Raw genomic sequence first — 27,989 nt, forward strand, 5'->3', positions numbered from 1 at the left:
GAACAAAAAGCAAACTAAAGTCTGACACAGAATGCCTTTATTGATATAGTATCAATACAATCAAGTACTTGTAGATTTTGGATAATCAGAAAACAAAAAAACAATTCCAAATCAAAAAGAGTGCATTTTATACTCACATTTCACTGCGCAAAAAAGACACGCAATACCCTCGTGTGAAAACAAATCAGTTACGTAGATACATTACACAATGAATAAAAATCCCCACAAACAATCCTCAACAAACATGACCTTAGGGCGCTAAACTATATGCTGTAAATATGATGAAATTATCAACGCTGTTAAATACAAGTAAGATATTCTCTTTTTTTCGGGTGGTCCGGTTGTTGGCGTCCCTATTAAATTATAAATGTATAAATATTTTCCTTAATTTGTGCAAATGGGAATGGCCATTGTATTTATTAAACACCCCCCACAATAAAAATCCCTTAAAAACCAAAGCAAAGTACTCTTGAATAGTGTTTTGAATCAAACAAACCATATAAAAGCAACGGTTGGGTGATTTTTGAGTGAAATTGTTTTATCAAAAAGGATAAAGAATAATACCCACAAGTAATTCACATCACCAAACATAGGCTAGCAAAAAAATAAGCCCACATCCAGTAAATCCCGAGGCTCAAACCGTCATGGAATTTGCTTTTTTTTTGCGTTTTACGGAGATAAACAGAACAAATCAAGTGCATTTTCTTCCCCCATAACTTCTAATACTGCTAAATTGAATATATTGATAAATCTGGGTCACTTAGTTAAACTGAAATACTGTTAAAAAATCCAGAAGGTGGTCTTTTCTTTGCCTTCCAATCCCCCCCAAATTGATTTTTAATATTGACAGAATAATTGCACGTAAATCACATTGATCAAATCCCGTCTTCCTATAAAAACGTCAATCAAATTCTGCTATCATATCTTTCATTTACACTTGTCTTCCCTTGGTTTGCACTATAAAAGTGATTTTTTTTTTTTTTTTTTAAAAAGGGACTTTCTTTGGATTTACGAGGACAAACAAGTGAGTGTTCAGAAGGAACATTGACAGAGCTGCAAAGTTCCCGCAGGGATTTTGTAACTTGACTCCAATTTTTTTTTTTTTGTATTTTTATGATGCTTGCCAAATTGCTCCTGACCTGAATGCCAACGGGACAATGTGACACGCTGAGATCCGCATACAGGACGCATATAGACCCCCTCGCGGGTGGCTTGAAGGTTATACAGTGCGTCCTCATACTCCATATGAAGTAGTGACCCCGTGTCCCAACACCTGACCAAGAAAGGTTGGCAGGAGTGTGTTTTAAATGTTACACAACTTGTATTTCACAACCTGTGGGCCTTCCCAGTCGGTCCCTTTACTTATTGACAGAGTCACCGAGAAGTTCTCTACATTTTAGTTGGAAAACATTTTGTCCCCGTCGCAGTGTTTTTGCTAAACTGTAACTATTCTTGAAGCGCTGGCTCGGGAATTAAAACAAAACAAAACAAAACTCTTTGCTCTAATCCATAAATTTCCCCAAATGGTCTTTCTCTCCGGCACCAAGAATGATGTAAACATGCATGTGCGTCGTCGTCGTCAATTTATAATGTAACTTTGGTTTAATACTTGGAATTCTTATGACAGTGTGACCGTATCTCTGGATTGCCTTTTTTTTGAAGAAAATAAATTAAGTAATAAAGAAAAAAAGTGTCGTTTAAGTTGGCGAGAGAGACAAAAAGAAAGCAACCAACTCCCTATACAGTAAACTCTGAAAATATTAGAATTCATAAATGTTAATGAGGAAAACCAAACCTAAAGTGATAAAGTAGAGTGTTTTTTTTCAATATTTACAACTGTTTGTCAACAGTTCTTTCTTGTACTGTTGTTAATCTGGCCAGTATTGTCATTGAGGAAATGGGATCTAAGACCCCCCCACCCAAACGTCCCTCTAAAAAAAAAAACATGTCAGGTGATATCAGTGGGCAAGGACAACGACGCAATGACAAACAATAACAATAATTAACATAAAAATACATCTCCAAGGACAAAAAAAAAAACAACCAAAACGCAATCCTTCCTATGCCTTTTGAATCCTATTGCGATTCATACTTTTTTCTTTCGACGACTCGGTCGGCTTGCAAAGCGGAGGGAATAAAGGCGGAGCATAAGTCAGCCAAATACTACGGCTGTGCCGATTGGATCGTGTTTGAAATTGGTATTTTAGGGTGGGCTCTCCCGCTAGGTGGTCCCAAGGCGAGGTACTGTCACGGAGGTTTATGTGGGGCAGAGCAGGAATCCTGAAAAGGAGGAATGGATGTACTCGGTGGAGTAGAGACCGTTGGCTTGATCCGAGGGCATCTGGACCCAAACCTGGTCGCCTTCTTTCAGCTCCAGAACGGCGCTGCCGGATGCCTGGTCCATGTAGCCTTTCTTGTATTCGTCGTAGGTGTACGTAGCCGGTACATTGTTCTTGTACAGGGCCACCCATAAGCTAGTTCCCTTCACGTGCACATGGTACGCAAAGTAGTAGACCCCCGAGAGGGGTGCCGTGAAGATGCCGTTGGAGGGATTGTAAGCGTTTTGCCCGTTGTACAGAGTCCTGTCGAATACGATGGGCATCCCAGAGGGAGGGAAGGGCTTAGAGAGGATGGCAGTGAAGGCCGGTGCCAACGTGGCCGAAAGCGGGCCTTGACTGTAAGCCGGCCCTTTTCGGTTCCCAGGCACTTCGCCCCCTTCCAACTCGGAATCGGTGGGACCCGCGACCACCGCTTGGCCGTTTCCCGGAAGGCCCGCGGGCCCCGGAGGGCCGGGTGGGCCCGGGTTTCCATTGAGTCCGGAGGGGCCTGGTTTCCCCGGAGGACCTTGGGGACCGATGGGTCCTTTTTCGCCTACTTTGCCCATTCCCGGCAGTCCCGGAAGTCCGGATTCGCCCTTTAATCCGGGGGCTCCCTGAGGTCCCATCGGGCCCATGGGACCCTGAAGACCGGGGATGCCCGACTGGCCTCTGGGGCCAGGCGTTCCCATGAATCCCGCCTCACCTTTGTGTCCCTGAAGACCCGTCAAGCCAGGATTACCTGGTAGGCCTATATGTCCCGCTTCGCCTTTGGCCCCGGGTTTCCCGATGGCTCCGTTTGGCCCGGGTAGGCCCTTGTCTCCGGGTATACCGGGTTTTCCTATGTTTCCATTGGGACCCTGGTCACCCCTGAGACCGGGCAGCCCCGGAGGCCCTTGGGGCCCCAGTTCTCCCTTGACCCCTGGCATGCCGTGTTTCCCGGGAAGTCCCATTGGGCCGTGAAGTCCTGGAGGTCCTGATTGACCGGTAAGACCCGGCTCCCCAACTGGACCCACCGTTCCTTGCTCTCCTTTGTTGCCAGGTAGACCGGTTAAGCCAGGATGGCCCTTATCCCCCTTTGGCCCATTGAGACCAGGTTTTCCAAAGCCTGGAGTACCAGGAAATCCGGGGGGACCCCTGAGCCCTTGCTCACCTTTGTGACCTAGGGGACCGGGGGATCCTGGCGATCCATCAATTCCAGGTTTTCCTATCCCAATGGGACCTGGTTGACCTTGTAGACCCGGAAGCCCGGCTTCTCCCGGTTCCCCTCGATCGCCTGGAAGTCCTTGATCACCTTTAAAACCGCCCAGTCCTGGCAAACCTTTGGCTCCGGGCTTGCCGATACCCGGAAGACCCGGTGGTCCTGGACTACCTTTCAATCCGGGAGGACCTCTAACACCTGAGGGTCCAGGTGTCCCATTGCCATTCTCCCCCTTAATCCCACGTTCACCCGGTGGGCCCGAAATTCCTTTTGTTCCCGGTTCTCCCCGAGAACCGGGCGGTCCTCTCACGCCTGGAAGTCCGGGTTTCCCATTCAGAGACAGGCCCGCTGGTCCCGGCAGTCCTGGCTGTCCCGGTTGACCCCTGAGACCCGGTTCACCACGAGGCCCAAGCTCGCCAGTAAGACCCGGCATCCCCTTTTGTCCAATCTTTCCCGGTAGGCCCGGCAGTCCCGGTTTACCGATTCCTGGAAAGCCAGGGGGGCCCTGAGGACCTGGCTGTCCGTTGAGGCCAGGGTTCCCAAGTCCAGGTTTTCCTGGAATTCCTGGAGGACCGGAAGGTCCTCTTGGTCCAGGCTTACCTTGGGGTCCTGGCTCCCCCTTCACATCTACCATGGGTGGCATATCTACAAACACAAGAGACCATCATGTTTATTTTTGTTATATTGTAACAAAATGTTTGTTTTAGCAAACAGTGAACAGCCATTATTATGTATAGATTGTGTAGATACATATTTACATAAAGAAGAAAAGGTGCATTCTGGTTTTTCAATTGATTTTTAAACATATATCTGCATCTTTACTAATAGAATTCTTTAAAAGTGCAATTGTTTTAGGCTGCTATTGAAAAATTTGACTCTCTTATTCATTTGGAATGAACCAAGTTTGCAAGACCATTAAAAGCTTATCTTTCATCCGTATTCATTTTTAAATGAAGCATAAACAAGACAGAAAATCTGGAAAATACTATAATTAACCCAAGTCCCATTTTGTAATACAGTAGCAAATAATTCTATCTGATGTGGTGTGGACTCCTAACCAGCAAGTGGCAGTAAAAGCATAGCAAAATTCCCATCTCAGAAGAACCTCATTTCTTTCTAACATACTTTCCACAAGGTAGCTTGTTTTCATTAAGTTCATGCATGAGCGTTTTGTATTTTTTTCCAGTCATATATTTTAACCATAACCTGAGTTCATTGTACTTTACTTACCCACATAATGTCCTTTACCCTCCCGGAAAGGTGGACCCACTGGCCCTTTCATCATGGGTTGCATGTACTTCATATGAGGAATGGGGGGGTAACCTCCGGCAAGAACGTGCCCCCTGAGCATAAGCAGCGTGCAAACGATGGCGAGCAACATGGTGGACAGCATTCCGGGCATCCAATGTTAAACAAAGAACTGCAAAAGAAATTGGAGGAGAGAAGACAGTCAAATATACGACACAAAAAGTAAAACTGTCCATCTGTTTGGAAACATGAGGCTACTATACATTGGCTAAAGAAAAATCATAAATAAAGCCCATGAAACTCGGCGCTTGTCATAAATGTATTTTTCCTGTGAAGCACTTTGACTTCCAATTGTTTCCCGTTCAAAAACTGTCAGAGATAATATAACTATTGGAAATAAGTCAAGCTATGGAACAGACGGTGGAAAATACACATAACCCACTGCAACACTTGGATAGCTGTGATTTGAGGAAATCCTTTAGCACTGTTGTACTGCAACACCAACTACTACAAGCCATTGGGATGTACAATTTTTTCCACATTTTTACCAAGGTAAACATCCAGAATTTGTACCGCTGTCGTACACGATGCCACAAGAGATGCAAACTTGGCTCGGTCCAGGGTCCAATGGTTGCTGACTCTTTGAGGTAGACCACCGAACATAGTCTTTGGTGTGGTGCGTACTGTACATGTTGGAGTATAATTTGCAATCTTATTCCATGGCAAGCCAAGATCCATCTACACTTGCTTACATTGCAAACGCGGTGTGTTCTCGGCAGGGTGGCGGTCGTGCATCAGTCGGATCCGTTGACTTGAATTTAAACGGGAAGCCGCCCTCCTCGGCTCAATGTTTTCACAACTGCGGTCAGGTACGAACAGGAAACCACTAGAGGATAGTTTGCGGACCCTTAAGTGCGCGACGTGCCGGGCGGGTGAGCGAGACAGGGCTTGAAACGACGTGTGAAAATTGCATCCATTTCAAACGAGTACCGTTACACAGTTGTGTTTTTGTCAGTTCTTTGACAGATGATGTGAAGACTGAGAGTAGGCCAATGCTTATATTAAGCTCCAAGTAGTCTAGCGGCCAAAGAAAACACTTGCGGTGAACAAGTGAATGCTCTACCTCAGAACCAAGGAACGGACGGATTAACCGGCCTTCAGAAGTGCACGGGGGGGATAAGAGTTACTAAACAAACACGACTATTAGCGTTTATGAGAAGTGCTATAGCGGGCCAAATGTTTGAGCAACAAGGACACGGACACGACAAGAGTTTCACCTTCCATAAAGTAGATTCTGCATCCCTTTGCCTAAGTCTAGATTAAAAAGGAGGGTGCTGATTTCTTAATAGCCCTTTTTGGCCCCGGATTGGATGGGCAGAGGTGTTTTGGTTACCACATCTGCGCCGAGACGAGGTCTGTTTTACAGCTCGGCGCTGTCGTCTGCGAATGTTAAGCAACCGCATAAGCCCGACAGTGCAATTCTTGTTTCACGGCCATTCAATAAAGACTCTGCCTAGGTCAATGAACATTTTTGCGTCCTTAGTCACATGTCTGCGGCCTCGTTTCACAGTAAAAAAAAAAAATAATAATAATAATACAACGGAATTGATTATGAAGCAAAGAATGTGAAAATGGCTGTTTCAGTGTGTGGCATTTGTTTTATGATTGCTTGGCCGACATTCATTACCAGCTGGTTGTGGTTTTAGTGCAAATGGGATTCATCAGGAGAGCCTGTGACTGGACGTTTGGTCGCCGGACGTTTGGTCCCTGGTCTTTTGGTCACCGGTCAAATGTACTTAGATATTAAACAGTACTTAGATATTAAACAGTACTTAGATATTAAACAGTACTTAGATATTAAACAGTACTTAGATATTAAACAGTACTTAGATATTAAACAGTACTTAGATATTAAACAGTACTTAGATATTAAACAGTACTTAGATATTAAACAGTACTTAGATATTAAACAGTACTTAGATATTAAACAGTACTTAGATATTAAACAGTACTTAGATATTAAACAGTACTTAGATATTAAACAGTACTTAGATATTAAACAGTACTTAGATATTAAACAGTACTTAGATATTAAACTCTCTCTCTTAGATATTAATCTCTCTCATGAGTATAATTTTGAGAGCTACTTTCAACAGTAAACTATCTGTCACCATTTGATCGGCGACTAAAAGATCGGCGACCAAACGTCCAAGCACCGGAGAGCTCAGGTACCAGCCACTCAGCAGACCTCCCCAAAAAAACAACAAAAAAACAACTGACATTAGAAACAGGAGCATGAATAGGGACCAGACACAAGCTGGCCTGTGCAGTCAGTTAAGTGTTTTCAATGACAAAGCACCCCAGTGTCATGGAATCCTTACAGTGTGGGTCTTTTAAAAAAGTCTCGAAAAAGACCCACAAAAAGCAAGCAAAAACACTCAGTATGCATGAGAACACAGTCTAGTGAAGAGCACTTCAGATTGCAAACCCCCTATGATTTTTGTTTTTACATAAGTCCACTAAAAAATCCCAAAAGTTGAACGCCGGGAGGCGTACGAAAGCTTGTAAAAAATGCGCACAAGGAGAGGCGCCGTCAAAGTGGAAACGCCTCTTTTTGGCAGTCCCGTTGACCCTTCATATCAAACAGACTTAACGGAGACGTTGTGCATTTTTGTCACAATTCAAAACAGTTTCCAGCTGTTTTGCATGTCTGCCGTGCAGAAAATAACTCAAGGATGGAGAATTCTGCTAATACCATTAAGGTTTTTTTTTGTTGCCAAAGTAATGTTGCAAGTACAAAAAAAAGTACAAAAATTGAAAGTAATACTCAAGTAATAAGGAACTGTTTTTGTTAAAACAAGAATATATTTATATCCTGAATATAATTTAATTTATATCAATTGTTATTGTTATATTGTCGTATTACAGGATCATATTAGGCTAAATAAATACAAAAAAAATATTGCTAGAGTTACTATAAGCATCTGTGGCAAATATAAGGTAAATGTATGTAGAATAAAGAGGAAAAAATCAAATGTGGCTCCAGTTTTTTTTAACTAGGTCTACAATGTCTTCTGTGTCTGTGGGGGTAAAAAAAAGCCATTGTTTTTGTGGGGCGCCTTAACGAAAAGACTACTTTTCCCTGGCTACGCTGGTATTCTACAAAAGACATACTTTGCTTCTTGAGTTGCACCTTATAGCCGTTCCACCGTCACCACCTTGACCCTAATCAGCCATGATCACATGAATAAAGCCACGGGCGCTTTAGCTGTTATCCAACCAAAGCCAACTTGGTATACCGTGGCATTCTTGCGTCGGGAAGTAAAACAACACTTGCGTTATTCTTTTTCGCAGGGGCCATAGTCTAGACTTATGCATAATGATGGGTTTTACAGTTTGTAGAAGGAAAACAGAAGCGCACAAGTTACATAAACATGAACAAATGTGAAGCTCTGCTAATCAGGGAACAAGGAATGAACACCTCACTTTAATTTCCACTGTATTTTTTCTGTGTGAAATGGCACGATGCTCCTTCAAATCTAAAATCTTGGATTGCGAACATCCCGGCAGGTTACGAAAGGTTGAGTGGATGCTGATAGAGTGCGCAAATAGAGTGAAAGAGAATTTTAAAGGGAATAAAAGTGGAAAAATAAAACAAATGGGGTCAAAGGAGGGGATTTTTTTGCTTTCTTCATGACAACAATTTGCTAAAGTAGGAAAGCAGCTGGGCTATTTACAAAATGGGCCAACGTTTATCCCATTTATGGTGCAGGCAAATCAATATATATCCATTTTAAAACTGAATTCAATTTAGTTACGATGGTAGAAAACATGTTTCTTTTTGTCTAGTTTGCAATATGCTGCGTTTTTCAAAAATTTTTAGTGGATGGCGTACAATGTGTCATTTTTATCTCCCACTAATTCACCCGCATTTTTCCAGCGGTGTCGGCAAACTGGTAATCTAATCCGGTTCTGGTCGTATTGATGGTAGTTGGCAGCATGGGTGCCTTTTTTGCCCCTCCAATGTTCCCCCTTAAGCCTTTTCTAGTCAGCGCGTTGTTGTGGTGAAGGCTTTTATTAGGCGCCGCCAAGAAATGTTCAAGAGATTTATTTACCCAAAAGTAAGGTTTTAGGCTCTCGGGTAACAGCGTCTACCATCCAGACGGGTTCCTGGATGGGAAAATTCGAGAAAATGGCCACCTTTTGGCATGTAAGAAAGCAGAAAAACAGTCAAGGATTGAAGGATGAGTTCTTGTTAATAACCAAAAAAAAATGGAGTCCTATTTTTGAACATATGGGGAAAGGATTAAGCAGCAAGTGGCCAAAGACAAGTCCAAGTCATGGTTTGTTTCTTTGAGTCCACAGTTTGACGCAATGCTGAGCTAACATGGACGCTTGACAGAACGGTTTGAAGAGCGGTGATGACAGGAAATGGAAAGTAACATCAAGCCATGGCGTCACGAAAAAAATGCAAAGGAACGCAAGCGGCTTGAAGTCAAAAAGCGCAAAGTAGACATAAAGTCAAGGAAGAGAAATGAAAGCCAGACCAAAGAGAAACCTGTTCTGACTGTTGACCCACTTCAGATGTCACCAATTGTCTGAAACCGTCAGCCAGAGAAAGGAAAAGAACTATTTTTCTGCCTGAAATGGAAAGAAAAAGCGAGGTTAGAAGAGATTATGGTTTAATAAGGGTGCCGGAAATCTTGGTTTAAATCCCCTTCAAGGATGTGAAATGCCTACCTGCTGCCGCGGGCTACTGGATTTCAGATTGAACAGCCCCCGAATAAAAATACAAACCACAGAGGGTAAAAGGACATCCATATTTGGATGGGTATTTCTAGTTGAATGATATCGCACGTCATTACAACGAGACGTTGAGTCAAAGCGCAAAGCGGGAAGAAAGTACAACGATTAGTACTCTTTGTAGACTCTACGACCTTAAAGATGAGGCCTTTTTCTTCAATGTCTGGCAATTTCCCAGCCTAATTCGCCATTGATGGTGAAAAAAAGAGGGAAAAAATGAAGAGCAACAACAATAGGGATAAAAGGATTCCTGTCTTTATTAGAAGGAATGACTTGGATACCGCCGTAGTCGCACAACTGTTGAAAGTCTCTTGGCTCAGTCATTCTTGGAGCTTAAATCCAAGTGGCACGAGATGCTCTTGAGTGAAAGGAATTGACTCAATGTGCAGTGGGCGTTTAAAAAGCTGCTACCGGGAAATGAGCGAGCAATCTATTGAGCTCTTTTTGACACCCCGGGGCTATCAGAAGAAACAAATTGGCGACGTTACGTAGCGAGCTCCCTCGCATTTAACCACTACCCATCAGAGAACAATTGCTTTGCACGACAATTCCATTGGTAGAAAGTTGGTGCTCGGACGGTTGGTCGCCGGTCTTTTGGTGACAGAGAGTTTACTGTTAAAACCAGCTCTCAAAATTATATTCATGAGAGAGAGTTTAATATCTAAGAGAGTTTAATGTCAAAGAGAGAAAGTTTAATATCCAAGTACTGTTTAATATCTAAGTACTGTTTAATATCTAAGTTCTGTTTAAAATTTAAGTACTGTTTAATATCTAAGTACTGTTTAATATCTAAGTACTGTTTAATATCTGAGTACTGTATAATATCTAAGTTCTGTTTAATATCTAAGTACTGTTTAATATCTAAGTACTGTTTAATATCTAAGTACTGTTTAATATCTAAGTACTGTTTAATATCTAAGTACTGTTTAGTATCTAAGTACTGTTTAATATCCAAGTACTGTTTAATATCTAAGTATTATTTAATGTCTAAGTGCTGTTTAATATCTAAGTACTGTTTAATATCTAAGTACTGTTTAATATCCAAGTACTGTTTAATATCAAAGTATTGTTTAATATCTAAGTGCTGTTTAATATCTAAGTACTGTTTAATATCTAAGTACTGTTCAATATCTAAGTACTGTTTAATCTCTAAGTATTGTTTAATATATAAGTACTGTTTAATATCTAAGTACATTCGACCAGCGACCAAAAGGGATAAACAAATATATGTTAAACAAAGTCTGTTATTTGACTCAAAGTGCAACAAAACATTCCGTAAAAAGAAGAACGGCTCATAATAAAATTTAAGAGACGAAGAAATTACTAAGTTCGGCTTTGAGGTTGAAACGGTATTATTCTTTCTCCTTGGGGTCTAAAAAAAAGTTTGCTAAATTAACTTCCATAAGGAAATTTACTGAGTGGAAACCCAGAAAAGGTCCATTTAGCAGTGATTGGCCTCCTTTTGATCGATCGCTTCGTTACAAAGTTGCCGACTGACCGCAGTCGATTCCGTTGATGTTCTAGTCTCCAATAGAAAAAGAACCACAAAAGGACCCCTCATTTCCCCCTCAAACATAAACGGGTATTCAAACCCCAGGATGTGGTCCATAGTCCCTTTGGACTGAAGAACATGAGGGTCAACCTACATTTTTTATTAGCTTCTGGCCCGAGAAGAATACTTTCCCAGTAAAACCATCTCAGCTGGATTATAAAAACATGCATGAGTGAATAATATCTTTAATATCTTGGATTGGAAGGATAAAAACATATGAGTAGTTTCAAAAATACTCACAAATTTGACCACAAGTGGATATTATTTATGCGTTTAAATTCTAGTGGCGCATAAACGATCGTTATAATGATGGAAAAGCCAATTTAGCAATCCATGTGATTAGATTTTTCCGACCAACTGTTTTGAGGGTCATTTAATGTAATTTTTAAGCAGTGCGTCATGTTTCTCCAGATTTAAAATAGCCTTAAATGTACTGTTTGAGTCTTTTAATACGGATAACTTGGCGCAACCTTGGAAAATAGTCACGAACTACTGATTTGATCAACGGTGCCGGAGTCAATTTATTTGTCATGAGCAAACATGGAGACAAATTAGGCCCCCTTGTTTGGCATTTATTTATTTTTGATTCACCGCTGGTTGTACGTGCTTGTTTGCCTGATATCAAATGGAGACGGACTTCTTTGCCAGAAACAATAATTAAACGAAGCAAAGAGGAGGAAGCAAAACTGCCTGAATGAATTGTTTTTATTCATCTTCTGCAAGGATAATAATCGCTGCAGATGGCCCAGCCAAAGAGTTCATAAAATAAAGGCAAGAGTTATAGCCTGCATTGGCAATCGCGCATTTTAATGACATTTATTTTCTCTGTCGGTGCCGTGTTTGGACGGATAAATTATCAAAAGGGGACAAAGTGCACCTGTTTAATGGGGAATGATGTTCTTCCATTGATGAAGTAGCTGGGAAATGTGTATTTTCTAAAAAATATATAGTTTTTTATCATTCTATGAGACCTCATTCACCATTTGGATGATTTATTGGGTTGAACTTGCATTCAAACCAGATCTTATCTTATCTTATCTCTACTTTATGACCATCAGAAACAAATAAGATGGATTCTTTCACTTTTTTTTTAGCAAAATCTCCTCAAATACTCAATAAGTGTATAGTTTTAAAATTGTTCTCTATATTTTAGCACTTAAAAAACAGCGCACATATGTTACTGTTCTAAAAATCCCCCAAATTAGGGAAAATGGTCTGGTTTTCCCGCCAGAATGTCATATTTGACTTGAATCCATCTGCAAAAGTATTTTTTTTGGTTGAAAAAGCTGTATTATGACAACAAAATTCACATAATTGTGCTCTTGTGAATGAACTGGGTTTGCTTGTTTACCTGCCTGGCGAAATTCCTGCAACGTCGCTAAGAGCCAATAAAAAAATGCCGTTTCCAGACACGATAATAACCCGCTCGTTATGTACTAAACGGCTGACATTGAAAGTGGGAGGAAAGAAGGATATAAATGGCATTTCTAGTCAACACTTAAATCAAATCAGCAATGGTGGAGCGTCATTTAGACGGATATGATAAGAGTGCATTTATTAGCAGCGTTTAACCTGGCAACCCCAGGACGGGGACATTCTTGAGGGTCTGGAATTAACGCAGATGGATAGGCCCTCACCTCCATAATCACCACAAGAAAGGAACACATGAAGAACAAGTTGGCAAGTGAACATGACAAAAAGATTGGTGGGAAAAATACTCCAAGAGGAATCCAACTTTCACCCCAAGGAGTCCCACATTCCTGTATACTGGAGGAGCTATCGCGCAATGTCACTTTAAGTTTTGACTTTACGGCTTCTTAAAACCGGCAACCATTGCAACAATGATATGGCCTAAGAAAACATTGACAATAAATGCACCATTTAAGACAAAGAGAGCCATAAACATTTCATATTTTCAAACCTTATTCCTTGAGAGCCATACTCGGAATTTAAAAGTCAAAATACATGAAAATGTGAGCATTAATTATGCATTTCACCACTTTGAAAGTAAAAAAAAGTCTGAATTCTTTTGAGAACATTATTTCACTGTTGCTAATCAATGAGTATCAATGAGAGAATGCATGCAGAAGAGCCTAATGAAGAAAAATTATGATTTAAAAAGATGGAGAGACATACAAAAGAGCCACATATGGCTCCCGAGCCACATATGGCTCCCGAGCCACATATGGCTCCCGAGCCATAGGTTCCCTACCCCTGGTTTAAGATGACAAAGTCTACTTTTTAATATTAGAAGAGTTCAAATGTCTTATATATATCTGGTTTCCACCTTTTTTTCCAGCCTTGGAATGCCATAGCCCTCGATTATTATTCTCCTCTTAGGCCCCTCCCCTTTCTGGACACGCCAGCTTCTTTCCTCCCACGTTAGCAAGCCTGTCCTTCAAAATCAAAGTGAGGCTAAAGATTAAAGTCAGCGATGAGAAGAAGAGTTTACTCCAGCTTTTCCGAGGGCGTCTGATCTACAGAGTTATTCGCCGTCTTCTTCTCTGTTGCGGTGACAGAAGACGGACGCCAAAGAAAGTGAGGCGCTTGGTCGGAACCCCCCCTCGCTCACGTTGACGCCTTCATCATCTGACGCCGCTTGGCAGGCTTTTCCGCCCCGGGGTTAGATACGAAACATATTCAATCCATTTACAGCTCATGCTGGAGCTTCCCGGGGATGGATTTAAAGGCCCACGGCTGGGAGGAATGTGACCCTCCAGCTGAGTAAAAACAAGCAAGGGCTTAGCTCCCCTTTGAACCCGTTGCCTTCACTCCCACTTCACACCTCTCTAAAGGCCATCTGCCCATCAGCCGGGCACCCAACACTTAACTTACCTCTCCTAGCTATGGTCAAAGAGCAACCCAAATACATAACAAGAATATAATAAGTATATTCTGGATGTTCCTAGCACCCGAGGGCTATAATATTCAGTTTGAGGCTCTGCTAGATACATTATCTTGTTTCTCAGACCTGCTGACAAAATGGAAATCCTCGACTTTGGCTAAAGTTAAAAAATGCCTGTCTGAAGGTATGAAGTTGCAAAGTGATAAACGCCATATTTTGTCTTTGACCAGGAATTAAAAGCCATCATAATGCCATGTCATGTAAATATTACGCCCACCAACTCATGTCTGTGCGTGCCATGAGTGAGTGGATGTGTTTATTGTCACAGGAGTAGCAAAAATGTAACCAGTTTTCTCAGCTGGGAGTTATTTTTTTTCTTCTTTAGCTTCTCAAAGCTCCTGATGAAACTGCCGTTGGATTCAAAGTGCTACCAGATGGAGAAGTTCTGACATTCAGTGACTTTCCAGAGGAGGGAAAAGCATGCCAGTCTGAGAGAACATCAGCAAAACATCTGGCTTTCAAGAACAGGTGGCATTTAAAGGGCATTTTTTTTACTGGACTTTGCAATTCAGGGATATTTTTCTCTTGGTAGGTCACATTAGAATATTATTGGGGTAATTGCGTTGAACAAATTATCTGACTCTGGCTTTTCCATGCCAATGTATTTTATTATATTTTAGATAAGATTAGATTAATTGGGAAATTTCTTGGTTGCAGTAGCAAGGCAGACAAAAGACACACAAGACAATGTAGACCTAGTTAAAAAAACTGGAGCCACACAGCAATTCCACAAGGTGGACTGAGACTGAGGTTGTTAAAAAAAATAACAAAACCGTACTGTAAACAAGGCATATTCCCACCACAAAACTAGAAACTATATCAATTTCCAGGGTGTTTTTTTAACTAAATTAGGTATAAATAAGCCTTACTAAACCTGTCAATTTACTTAAAGACCCTCATTTTTCCACTGGCTCGAATAATGCACAACAAAGATTTTTTTCTCATGCAAATAAACACACTTGACCCCCCCAAAAAACCTTATTCTCCCTAAAAAGTCACTCCATTCTAATCAATCATTCCCGTAACCTGGGCTCAATCGGCATCTGCCGCATCTTTAGAGTTCATCTTTGTATGCTTTGGCAGACGTTCGAGTCTACGAAGGGCTGATGGAATTAGAAGAATATAACCCCCCCCCCCACCCATCCATCCACCCACTCTTTACACATACGGGTGTCCTTTTACACTAAAATCCGAATGGGAACGGGAGAAAGGAATGGAAGCTTTACATGTTTCGGTGAAGGGGATTTTGGTCCATTTTAGGTTGGCAGCCATTAGGCATTTACCGCAAATAGCCTTGAATACTCTGTAAAAGTGCATATGTGTAACATCATTGGCCGAGTGAGAAGGAATATGTACTTGCAACCTGTAGACCAACCTATAAGCAATCTGCCTGTTAGCCTGATACAGATGAGCTTAAACTGGAACTCAAACTTGTACTAGAAAAAAACTAAGTCCGACTCCCTATTTGCACTCACTATGTTAACACGGGCCCGGCCTGCCTGGCTTGTGTGGTATGAGAGTTGTGTTTAGACGGATTTTCACAGCCCTTCAGCTGAGAGTAGTACAAATAGAGGCAAATGCCGAAGAAACACATGCGGGAATGCAACGCGGCATAAGTGCTTGTTGGACTTGGAGGAACATTGGGAGATCTGAGGCTGACAGATAAACTCGCCCCCACGTTGCCGTGCGCTTAAGTTGTTGTTTGAGGGCGTTCCAGGAGAGTCCGTCCAAGCATTTAGGTAATGAGGCCGATGTGTAAACGTGACGCCATTTTCAGGCAATTCATTTCAACCTTTGTATCCCCCAATTAGGTTGAATGTGAGAGTTGAACCAAAAGATAATCAGCCAGAAGGTATGGTTAACGATTTGTGTGTTTTGTTTATCGCTTGGAAACAATCTAGACTTAGAAAAGAAAACAAAAAAAGGACATTAGTATAGACCAAATCACAAGAAGGTCTCTTACTACTTCCACCTGTACCGTATCACCAATACACTAAATATCTGTCTAATAGTATTACTTCAAAAGCATTTTTGCTCCTTTAGTGATACTATCCACTGCATATTTGTCAAAGTGCAAGTGTTTATCTGTCAATACGTTTCCAACGGGCACCCCAAGTATCTCCAAATACTAACCCCAAATCCCTGGATGTTCCCCATATCTCCCAAACTAGTCTCGGTCCTTCTTTTTTCCTCCCAATTCTACATTATGGGAACGACCATTGTGCCCTCTCACACTGAAGTTAACTGCTACAATTAGCTTATCACATAAACACAGATGTGTAATCAAGTCTAGACTGATAGGGGAGACAAAGCCCTACCATCTGGATATACATGAGAATCTGGCCAATCCTGATTTTCTTGAGTGCTTTTTTTCTTCTTCTTCTTCTTCTTGTGCAAACTCTGCGATTCAGCCAAAAAAACATCAGCTCCTATTATTTTGTCTGGTCGTCTGTACTGTCTGCATGCATTCACAACTGACCGCCCTATGCCGTTTTTGGGGTTTTTCGTTGTTTTTTTTTTACAAGTGTGTGGCTTGCAATAACCACACTTATAGAAAAATGTGAAGTGATTAAGAACTCGTTCCAGACGGGCTGGATGGAATGATAAAGGGAAGAAAGAAGGATATCATCCCATCATTTTATGGCAGTAATGGCGAATAATACTCTTGGATTTTCTCCAATTGGAACGGGAAGCTAAAAGGAGAAGCTGTTGGAGAAAGCTCAAGTGAAATGATGAGCAATAGCCCATTGGAGACGTTCATGAACTTTTGTCATCACGGCTACCTGAAGCGCCTTTAAAAAAAAGAACAGAGTGAGAGAAAAAGAAAAGGCATTTTCAAATGTACTTGACGTAGACAACGTCCAGACTTTTAGTACTGCAAATAATAGATATTTGCCAAGAGAACCAAGACCTTTCATTGGACTACTGTATTTTGTATAGAAATACTAAATATGAAGATGAATGGAGTTGATATGATGGTCAGATTTTAGAAAAATCTGCCCGGCGACATGATATAGGCGGTCACAAAATTACAACCTACTTGGTATCAGTACCAGAATCAAATCAATGTCACACAACAGACACAAAGTGGAACCTCAATTAGCCTTTCTTAATGTTTGTTTGCATTCAAATATCTGTCAAATCTGGAAAACCAAGTCCAGGGAACAAAAAAAACTTACTATCACTGGCAAATTTTCTTCATACAATAAAGCCCAAGCCAAAAACTGATTTTTATCATTCTTGGAATCTTCTGTAACAGACAAATCTGACACATTTTCTCCTCTTTTGATTGGCTATTTTACCCAAAAAAACGGATGAAGCAAAATGATGTTGTGGAATAAACTACAGGACATAAATTCATACCCGTTGACTGAAATGTTTCCTTTTAAAGGCTTCAAAAAGCGGCAAGCTTTCTCTCTCTTGGGCCAGAAAGGAACGGCGTTGAAAGTTTAGCTGATTGCTGGAGCTTTGAGGTATTTAACTGAGCTTATTGCAAAAGCGGCTGCTTGTTCTCCACGGGGTAAACAAAGAATTCCAAGTGGAACCCAGTAATTCTATGTCTGGAAGTAAACGTGTTCCGGGTATGTTTTCTGTTGTCTCGACTTCTTATAAATTTTCTCATTTTAATTTTCTTTCCCTTGGTTATTTAGTCTTTTCCCTCTATTACGATTGTACCCATGTTCTCAATTCTGTTCTATTTGCCCCCCACATCCAGATATTTCAAAAAATCTCACAAATCACACAATTATCACATGTCAGAAAGACTTAAGAGTTGGAGTGGTTTTATTGGCCGTTTGGGAGCAGTCGATCAGATCCACGTCAGATCCGAACTGGGCACACAGTAAGAAAATCGCCATTTCTCGGCTTCCAAATAAGTTACGCACAACTGGAAAGACGGAACTAGAACGTCCATCTGCAACCCACATGAAAGGGTGGCGTCATCCATTCAAAAAATGCTTCTGCACATTTGTAAGTTAGCATCAAGTTGAGCATTTCCTCCACAAAAAAAGACAATTTCCATCCTCTATTTCTGGAACTCATCACATATAAAAATATGCAGATTTTTTACCAAAACCATGTCGACAATATCTGGCCTTTGTCAAGGTCATCAAGTGAATCTCTTGCGACTAAATCTACATTCCTAAAACCCTAAACACTTCCCTAATCTGTCTAATCTTGCTTTTGTTAAAGATACAGCAACAACAATGGATTTGCACGCACTAAAATATCATATTTATTTATCACTCCATTCAATCTCGGACTAATTTGAAGCCCTTTCGCATTCTAATGTCATAAAACCTTCCCCCACCATTAGATGAATATTTTCAATGCACTTAGTAAAGGTAGCCATTGAGAATTTGCTTTTTTTTCTCTTCCATCCCATTGTTTCACTGCTTTTCTACTGATTACAGGAAATGATTAGAAAGAAAAGCCACAAAATAGGACTGGTAGTGTTGTACACTGCTTAATGCCATTGAGGCTTGCGTAATAAAACATGTTGCTCAACAGGCTCAGTCGATACAAAAAAAAAAGAGGGTTTAGTTTCTAAGCCAAGGCCTTTTAAACACAACGTTTCCTGGGTTGGACAATTGTGGAATAGCGTGGTGTCCTCAGCTCAAATTGCCAAAGTTCTTCAGTTATTCTTAGGAAATGCTACACGGTTAACATGGCAGAAACCAGTGCTTAATGGCTTGTGACAAATGGCAGACAAAAAATACCACACAACTTGTTCGTTTTAAAGAAGCAAAGGCCTTTGTATTCATTCCTGGGAGAGGAAAAAAATAAATAAAGAGTCAAGTTAAATTTCAGATGTTTATCTGGGCAGAAGAGGATAAACTTAGCTGGTTGGATTTTAGAGTTAAAGGACAGAGAGTTGGCACGACAACATTGATTGGTGTCTTCACCTGTTCTTGTCATAGACAATAGAAACTGAAACTCATGAGAAAAATTCACCAGTTACCAGCTTGACATTTGTTTATGTTTTTTTTTTTTTTTGCCTGCTCTGTTTGGAAGTTTGTTTTGAAACATTTCGTTTCGTCTGGAGCCGTTTCACTAGACGACAGTTTTTAATTTTTTACAGCCCCTCTATCTTTTCTTTATATTCCATTTTAATATTTCTTAATACATTCCTTTTTACTTGACTTTGTACTTAATACTGTTTACTTTAATGATGAGTGATGAATATGTTAATACTTTAGTCCTTTTTTTCTCTTTATGTTTCATATGTACTGTTAACGGAGGCACTTTTTTATATGTATCCGATCTTGTGCAGCCCATCTGTCACATTTTTAAAGTCAATGTGACCCCCCTGGGCCCAAAAGTTTACCCATCCCCTGTCTTAAGGACTGAAAAAGTTTGCCAAATCTGCATGGAATCGTTTTGCCGCAAAACATATGGAAGAAATATCAGTTTTTACTGGATCAAAACTTGTCAGGGGCTATCGAGTTTGCTGTCAACTTCCAAAAAAGACACGGTAGTCATAATGTATAAGCACATAACGCAAATGTCACTCTATAAAGCACCCACACAAAAAGAACGTTATCCAAAATAAAGCGCTTTTAAAATTGATTATAACCGCAATAACTCCTGTGATGTAGTTTTTTTCCTCTTTTTTTAACAAACTGCTTCACATGTGCCTAAAATCAGACTCAGACATGAACAATAACAAAGTCTGTAGCGTTTGAAATGCTCTCAAAAGAACTCTTTCCAATTTTTTGATTCGTTGACCCATCATCTCGTCGGCCCTGCATCTAAAGCGGAATAATAAAAATAAATTTACGGCATGAGAAATATGTCTGAATGGAATCAAAAGGAGGAATTGTTGTGTTGGCCCCGGTTGCCTTGGCTTCTGCCATAAAATGTTTCCAGCCAGTGAACTGAAGGGCAACCAAGTGAGGAAGCCAAATAAAGCTACCTGGGTAGATTTAAACCAGACTTATTTGCGCTGCTACCTGAACAACAGTGCCAAAAATGAGGGCTTTATTTAGTAACCCCACAAGCATTAACTCAGGAATAACAACTTGTGCTGGAAGAGCACCGAGGGTTTGATTCCTCTCTGATTGTACCTGTTTGAAAATGAGCCTTTTGCCTGAAAGAAAATGAATTAAAAAAAAAAAAACAAGCGCAAAAGTCCCTTTGGAAAAGTCTCCAGATTCAAGGAAGGATTAAATGGAATAAACATGTGGAATAAAGTCAAAAATGATGAAAGAAAGTCACTTTCCTGCTTTTTTTTACTAAGTAAGTCTCATAATTGGTTTTAATTGGTCTGTTTGGGGTCCTAAAAGACAATTAATGTCTTGTACTTGCTGCCAAATAGGAACAAAAAGATATTTCATTTAATTTTATCATCATGAGGAAAAATGACCCAAATTCAATTTCTACAAGCCGAGTATCAAAAATAGAAAATATAAGAACAGATTGAAGCGTGCGTGCGTTAATGTGGATATAATTACAGGAATAGTATTCTGTCAGGAAAACACATTAAAAGAATGCATGAGCCTTGGCTGGCTTCTGAAAAAGAAGGACATGTTTTCACTCTTGCAAGTGTGTGTGTGTGTGTGTGTGTGTGTGTGTGTGTGTGTGTGTGACTGTTAATGGTTTTTCTATGAGTCAAAAGCATTCCTGTCCACTGTTAAATGGAATGGCATCCCATCGGAAAAGATGTATTCAAATAAATGTTTGGATTGTAACCCAGGAAGAAAAGGAGAATGCGTCAAGCTGTCAATCAAAGGTTGATGAGTCATTGGTTGGTTACAGGTTGCAAGTTAAGTCCTCAGCTGAATGCATAGAGAGAGGCAAGTATGACTCAATGAAGGGAAACTAAGCACCTGTTTGGGGTCTTGTTACCACTAGAGGGGCCACAAGAGTAATTCACAACCCAGAGAGAAGTCCAATTTGTCTCATTTAATCCTCACTAGAGTGACAGCATGCAGTTTTCTATATGTTGCTATTTTTTTCAAATACTGACCCTGTAATAATAACCACATTTTATATAGTAGGTCATTTTGATGAAGTTTAGTATCTCACTTACTAACCATAATCATGAGAACAGATGATAAATTCAACAAGTACTGCTAAATCTATTTAATTGAGGACTGCATAATTAAATATGACTTCAAATCTCAACTCAGATAGCCAAGGAAAAACTAATCTGTTGCCCTCTTGTGGCCACAACTTGTGAAATAGTGATAAAAGTAGCAGCATTATAGTTTAAAATGGAAATCCACACCATTCTATAAATAAGAATCCAATCAATCACAATACAAAGTATGTTTATGACACAACTTCATCATTTTCCAGGATCGTTTTTTTCCCACTTTAGCATGTTCTGGCCAAGTCCAAGCGAGTTGCCATGGTTACAGTACTACACTGCCAGCTATGCAAATGCATCAGGTGTTTCCTCTATAAAGCCAGAAATCATATTTTACGGATACATGACCAATGAGATCATCACCAAGAGAAATATTTGCACCAAATCTCCAAGTGATGAGCAATTTTCATCTCCAAAATACAGCAATAGTTTCTTTCTAGACGCACAGGCTCACATCCAGACCAAACAGGTCAACGCTGCCAACTACTTTTTGGAAATCACAACTCTCGTCCACTCACTTTTCCAGGACCGTCCCCTTTCTGTTACTCTCATTCCCTCACAAAACATTTTGTGCAACGAAAAAAAGGGGGAGAAAATCTAAAGAGGCATTTTTGCCTGGTCTCAATGGCAAGTTGACTATATTTTTTTTCTTCTTATTTAATTTCACCCAGATGTCCTTCTCGCCAGATCACGAGAGACACCTGAGAAGTGGCGACCGCTCCTTCTATTTTGCAATGGACGGATGTCGTTTCAATGGAATGCGGCTGTGCTTGCCAGTGGCATCGCCAAGGATGCAGAAAATGAAGCAGAGTCGAAAAAGACCAGCAAAGAACGCCCAGAAAGGGGAAAAAAGGGGGGAAATTTGTCCCCTGGTCCAAATAAATACCAAAAAAAATGACAAATCGGGAGGAACGGGGCATGAAACTCTCGTGTGCACCTGTAAATTCCAAAATAAAAGTAATCCCAAGCTAAAAAAAAAAACCTCACGTTGGGTCCATTCAGACATCTTGTCCAATGGTTTTAATCTTTCAGCTGTTATCCAGTGAATTAGTTTAAGGCTGTGGAGAATTATGTAGGTCTCATGACTAAGGTCTGTTTTTTATTTTCGTCTCCTGATCGCTCCTTCTGTTTCTTTTGGACCTCGACATCGCGGACACATGGGATCGAGTGCGAGACGCTGACTGACAGGGGGGGAATCGGGATTGGGACTTACCTTTTTTTCGACGGTGGTGAGAAGGGGTGGGTGGAGGGGTTTTGAAAGCTGTGATCTTCAGGTGGATCTTCTGTTTGACCTCCCTCCTTCAGCCACGTGCGTCTCCCATGGGATGGAGTGGCATGAGATGTTCAATGAAGACCTCCTTGAAAAAGAGGAGTGAAGTCCTCTGGTGATGAAAAAAAAGACACGAGGGGGAAAAAAATTAAAATGAATCTAACCACAGGTGCAGCACTTTAAAAAAAATGGAGTCTCCAGCCAAAAAAAATGAATTAAATTCAATCCATGTGTTTTTTTGGAGGAATATGTGAATGTGATAGGATAAAAAGAGGTAAAAATCCTCTCGAGTGGTCCAGAACCAGGTCTGGGGAGCACCTTCCCAAATCTACGATGTGATCCGTCCCGTATTCCGGGGCTGGAAAGTAGGAGGGTGATGGTTAAAGGGGGAGAAAAAAGCCCAGAGAGCGAAGAGTCAGGTAGTCAGCCACGTTTAACGCGGAGGCAAAAGGTCCGAGAGCAAGGGTGCACTCCCACTTTCCAGGTCTTATAACCGGGGGCCGTGCACCTCGTTGGACCAATCTCCCTGGCTTACTTCTCGATCCCTCTCTCACAGGCTTATTTGGAGGAGGGGGGTGAAAAGACAGACAGGATTGTTCACCGGGTTCACCCCCTTTGGTACAAAAAAGCGAGTGTCTGCGTGCCGGAGGAGAGGAGAGAAGAAGAAGAAGGGGAGTGTGCAGGGATGGGGTGGGGTTGCGGACCCTGCGTTTTAGAGGAGGGCCAAAGGGAAAACAAGTCCGCTCCCTTTTTTTTTTCCACTTTTCGCCTCTCCCCAAAATCATGGCAATACTTTTTTTATCTTTTCAACAGCAATTGCAATGCATTGAAGGCCACTTGTAGATTTTGGCACTCAGCGTGGCTCTGAGATGTTAATCCGAAAATCTCCCAGGAAAAAATGGCTTTTTCTTCCCTGGCCCCGAGGCCCCAATGGCCAATTGATAATCTCTCGGCGTGACATAACGCTGGGAACGGCCATACACACACACACACAAGGGCTTTGTTGTTGTACTTTCGGGGATTGATGCTGTTTATGTAGAATTGTTACACGATATAGAACGTTTTTGGGGGGTTATCGGTATATTCCCATTGGACAGCTTGGCTATTTATTGCGTCCAATGGCAGTCAAGTCCATCGACTCGTCTGAATTGGTATAACTGGACCTCTTTTTTAATCTAAAATGTTATTTATGCTTCCAAGTTCATCTATCGAGGGCAAAGATGAAGTGCTTTTGCACTAGATGGCAGAAAATACAACGTCTGTTGGGATTTTGGGGGTTGGAATTGATGAAGTTTAGGTGACAGTCAATGAAGGGAAAATAGATTTAAAAAATAAACGTACAAGGCTAATTGATATTATTGGTTTGGGATATCATTAACATGTTTTGGTCGCAAAAATGTTTGATCGAGCCTTATTTAGCCTTAGTTTGTGCAGTTTTATGCAACTAATTAAAAGGTAAAAGACTTACTGAGTTGATGTTTAATGCTTAAAGTCGTTTTTTTTCCAACTTTGACGTCTTGTCCTCCAATGACTTTCAAGAAATGGCAAAATAGGCAAATCCAACCTGAAATACAATAAAAGCACAAGCAGATTAAAAAGCAATCCTAAAAAGATGTATCAATTATTTGAATGTATTTTTGGTGCATCCATCCCTTGAAAGACTCCATTGTGGAAAATGTCTACCAAGTATTAGCATCCAAATTGCCTAGTTTTTCCATCCATGACAATTTGAGGCTACAAGACTGAAAAGGCATATTTGTATAATAGCACCCACTTTTGTCAAGTCTAATAAGGTTAAAATTTAAAAAGGCACTTTTTCTTTTCCTCTCTTTCCATTCATATGCCCATTGCAAAGTCAATGCGGTTATACTTTGTATTATTAACAGAGCCATATGGACCCAAAAGAGCCATTGTTTGATTTTGGAGGATAAAAAAAACGCCATTTGAATTCTGCCTAAATGGAATAAACTTAAGACAAAATAAGCCGTCACCTTTCTGAGTGATCTGCGGTGCACTGACTGAATAGCTCTCAGAACATGGAAAGGGTGGAGTGACCAGATGCCCTCTGATGATGTCATAAATAGAACTCCTGTGTGCCTTTCAGACCTGCCATTCATTCACCCCAAGGGTGTGATTCAGCATGAACAAGTAGGACCTTATTGTTTACTATGATACCTTAGCATTGGGAGGTAACATAGGAAAACATAAGCAAAAAAATAGATCAACATAACCTTTAGCGCATAGTCATTACTCCCGTTCAGCCCATATACACTTCAGGGAAAAAGTACAAACCTAGTACTATACAGGCCCCTCCCATTTTTGGGTGTAAATTTTACAAGGTGAAACATTCCCAAAAAGTCGCAAATGGCCCTTAATGTTGTTATGTATGTGTGTTCTTTTAGATTAGATTAGAAAACTTTATTAATCATGTATTTGGGGGATTTTACTGTCACTGTAGTAAGAGGGTGAGAATACAGACACAGAAACTCAGTTCCCTTTAAAGCCAATCTAGCAGTAAGTAGACTTGTAAACAAACAAAAAGGTAAGCTATTACTTTGCCCTTGATATTTGTCAGTCTTCCCGAAAAAAAGCCATGAAAGGCAGGTTGGTGTAACTGATACACACCACCCTTTACAGCACTTTTAGCCAAACATAGGCTCGCTATGTTTTAACCTGATGGGGTGTGTGGGGTTGAGGGGGGGGTCTGTTCTGGTCAAAGGGTGTGTGTCCAAGCTTGTTTTAGGGGTGTACAAGGCGGGTTTTCTAGAGGTGAATGCATGAGTGTTGAAAGGTTGTTTGTAGGATTGATTAGAAAAATCACTTTACGCCTGGAAAATGAGCTTATTTGTCAGGAAAAGATTTCTGGCCCAAATCGTTTTTCATTCTAATTTAATATATTCATAGTAGTGTAGAAGTATTTGGTCCACTTATACATGAAACTCGAAGTTCTGGAGGTTAAAGTTGACGGTTCACAACGAGGACAGTTCTCATTAGGCTTTGAATCCTTTACTTTTATACTCGGGTGTCATTGCCTTTTTTCTTCTTCTTTTTCTTCCCAGCATTTAAATGAGTCATTTTCTCAGGTAATACGCTCCACTTTTTGTCTCTTCGAACCTCCCAAAGGAATGCCAGGCATTCACACGTGCACAAAAGGGAATGGAATTATCAAGAAGAGAATGATGGTGGTTCACAAAGCCAGAGATGAAGAGAGTTAAAGATGGTGTGTGTTTGATGGACAGACAGCAAAAGAAGAAGAAAAAAAATGAAGAAAGTTTCATTGAAAAGGGAAGAAATAGCAACGAGAATATGAGCAGATAAAAATTGATTGAGCTCATATAAAACCTTTCCTAGGAAATTCTTTAGTGAAGGCCTCAAGGTTTTGCCACTACATAACATGGGTCATTATTTAAAAAACTGTACTACGGTCTTCAACTGTGAAACGAGCCCCTTAATGTTGAGGAAAAATATTACAAAAGGGAAGCAAAAAAAACTTTCTTTTTCATACTCTGGGAGCCAGAAGGGGGAGACAAAAGTTCCAAATGATGGGTTCAACAAGGTCTTAAGAAAAAGCTGGTACATTTAGAAATGATAGAGAAAATCCAGACCTTAATTCTGAACATTATAAGCATGATTAATGGTGACACCGTGGGGCAGCACAGTGGATGGGTGGTGAACACATCCTACAATTCAGAGGTTTGCATCCTGTGTGGAGTTGCCGTGTTCTTCTACTGTTTGTTTAGGCGGGTTTTTTTTTCTGTGTCTACTTGGGCTTTTGCCCACATTCCAGAAACATGTTAGGTTAAGTGTTAAGAATGGAAATTGTCCGTCGGTGTGAATGTGGATGGATGGAAAGGCTTGTTTGTCTACAAGTACCCAGCGAATGACTGATGGCTGCTTTGGGGTGGACTTTATTTCTATCTACGGTCAGCTGCTGCGGAAAACTGGCACGGAAAATGGACGATGTGGCCAGGATAGCCTACGAGTGCAATAGTTTCTATCTGGGAAAGAAAAGACAAGATAGGTAGAAAGGTGGGACGTTGAGGTGCAATAATAAAAGACTTTTCAAAAGACATTTAAGTATCACGAATAGCCACAAAACAATGACTTCTGGGGTTGTTTTTTTGGGGTATTGTTTAAACTTGAAGGTAATCAATGGAGTGTGACTAAATATAGAGTAGCAATCAACATAAAAGTTGCAAAATAATCTTTTAAGATTGAAAATATATTCCTCCGTCATGCTGGACTAAAACTAAATAAACCAACCTTGCCACTTTTCTGCTTTTTGGACCACTACACCTCTTTTTTTATTTGTTTTTTCATTTTTTTGCATACATTGGTAGGTCTATTTCTACTTACTAATACTTTGCCACACAACTCTCATGTAGTTTGGGATTTCTATCTTAGATGACCCTTAAAATGGAATTTACTAATAAAAAAAGTAAAATAATGACATCACTTGACCTAGACAATTCAAATCTGAACTCTTTTTGTAAGCAAATGAAATAAAAACAGTTCCACGTCGCATTTGGCTTGTCTGACCCCTGACCTTTGCCCTTTTCTGTTCACACTAAGCAGCTTCCGTGCTACCGGCTTTTTCCGAAGGCCTCACTACCATCCTTATGGCCTCCTGCCATCTGACCTGGTGATGACCTAACAGAAGGCCCCCGTGTCTGGCTTATTTGTGTATCTTTAAAGCAACACAGTCCGATCCAGCGCCTTCTCCCGAGCTTGTCGGACGGAGGAGGCGCTCAACAGACACGCGCTCACGAGCTAAGTATGTCGCCGGGCTTCCGATTGACGAGGCATTTTGACCTTGACGCTCGCAGGAACCTCCTCCCCAAACAGCTGTTTCCACATGTCCCGCCACCCACAGTCACCGAAAGACAAGGAAAGTGAGAAGTTGCATTGGAATCTTCATCTTTTTTATAATAACATTTCAAATTGGTCACTTTTGGAGACTTATTTCAACTTTGTTCTGAGTAAAGAGTAGAATAAAGTAATGTTGTTCAGAAAATTTGCCATTGGATTTAATGACGTCCAATGACATAAGCTTAAAAGTTTTCATTTTATCTGCATGAGAGGAGTAATTAAGATTTTTTTTAATAATTTTGCTTCTTGGGTGGAAGGTAGAAACTAAAAGAAAAGTTGTTCTTTCACAGAACAGGAATAATTTAAAGTTTTTGAGTATTGTTGCGCACAGTTTTTACATATGTTAGAGTTGCTGATTGTTGATATTTCGTAGAGTAGACTTAGCAAATTATAGTTTGCGTGTTTTAATAAACAATAAATGTGTCCGTTTTAGTGCCACCGAATTTTCCCGGTTACTTTAGGCCTTGAACAAATCCAAAATGGAATAAACGGCGACTGTACAATTCCACTTCAACCGTACATTGAGAAATTCCAGTAACTTTACGTATCACCACAAATGTTAATAGCATTGGCCTGGTCCAAAACATTTTGGCCAGATATTTCCACAACATAAAGGGCAAACACTGGCATCTACCGTAAAAAGAACGTAATCCTTGCTTACCGCATTTCTGTGCCTTTCTTGTTTTTCCATGTTTTCAGCTCTGGGTACCGCACTGCCTTTTTTTTTTCGGGAAGC

General features: G+C 40.6%; 1 protein-coding gene across 2 annotated transcripts; it reads right to left on the reverse strand.

Annotated features, from left to right (window-relative positions):
* Positions 1 to 15: 15 nt before the first annotated feature.
* Positions 16 to 27,989, reverse strand: col8a2 (collagen, type VIII, alpha 2). Of its 2 annotated transcripts, XM_077742904.1 has the most exons (5): positions 27,915 to 27,989; positions 23,853 to 23,948; positions 22,328 to 22,496; positions 4,747 to 4,936; positions 16 to 4,161 (listed from the first exon to the last, which is right to left on the reverse strand). In XM_077742904.1, exons 4-5 carry the CDS (start codon positions 4,916 to 4,918, stop codon positions 2,258 to 2,260), a joined length of 2,076 nt encoding a protein of 691 aa, XP_077599030.1. In that variant the 5' UTR covers positions 4,919 to 4,936; positions 22,328 to 22,496; positions 23,853 to 23,948; positions 27,915 to 27,989; the 3' UTR covers positions 16 to 2,257. The 2 variants fall into 2 exon arrangements, with proteins under 2 accessions (XP_077599030.1, XP_077599029.1); XM_077742903.1 differs by lacking the exons at positions 23,853 to 23,948; positions 27,915 to 27,989 and having other exon boundaries at positions 22,328 to 23,044.

This window comes from Stigmatopora nigra, chromosome 21 (genome assembly GCF_051989575.1).
Source record: "Stigmatopora nigra isolate UIUO_SnigA chromosome 21, RoL_Snig_1.1, whole genome shotgun sequence".
NCBI lineage: Eukaryota > Metazoa > Chordata > Actinopteri > Syngnathiformes > Syngnathidae > Stigmatopora > Stigmatopora nigra.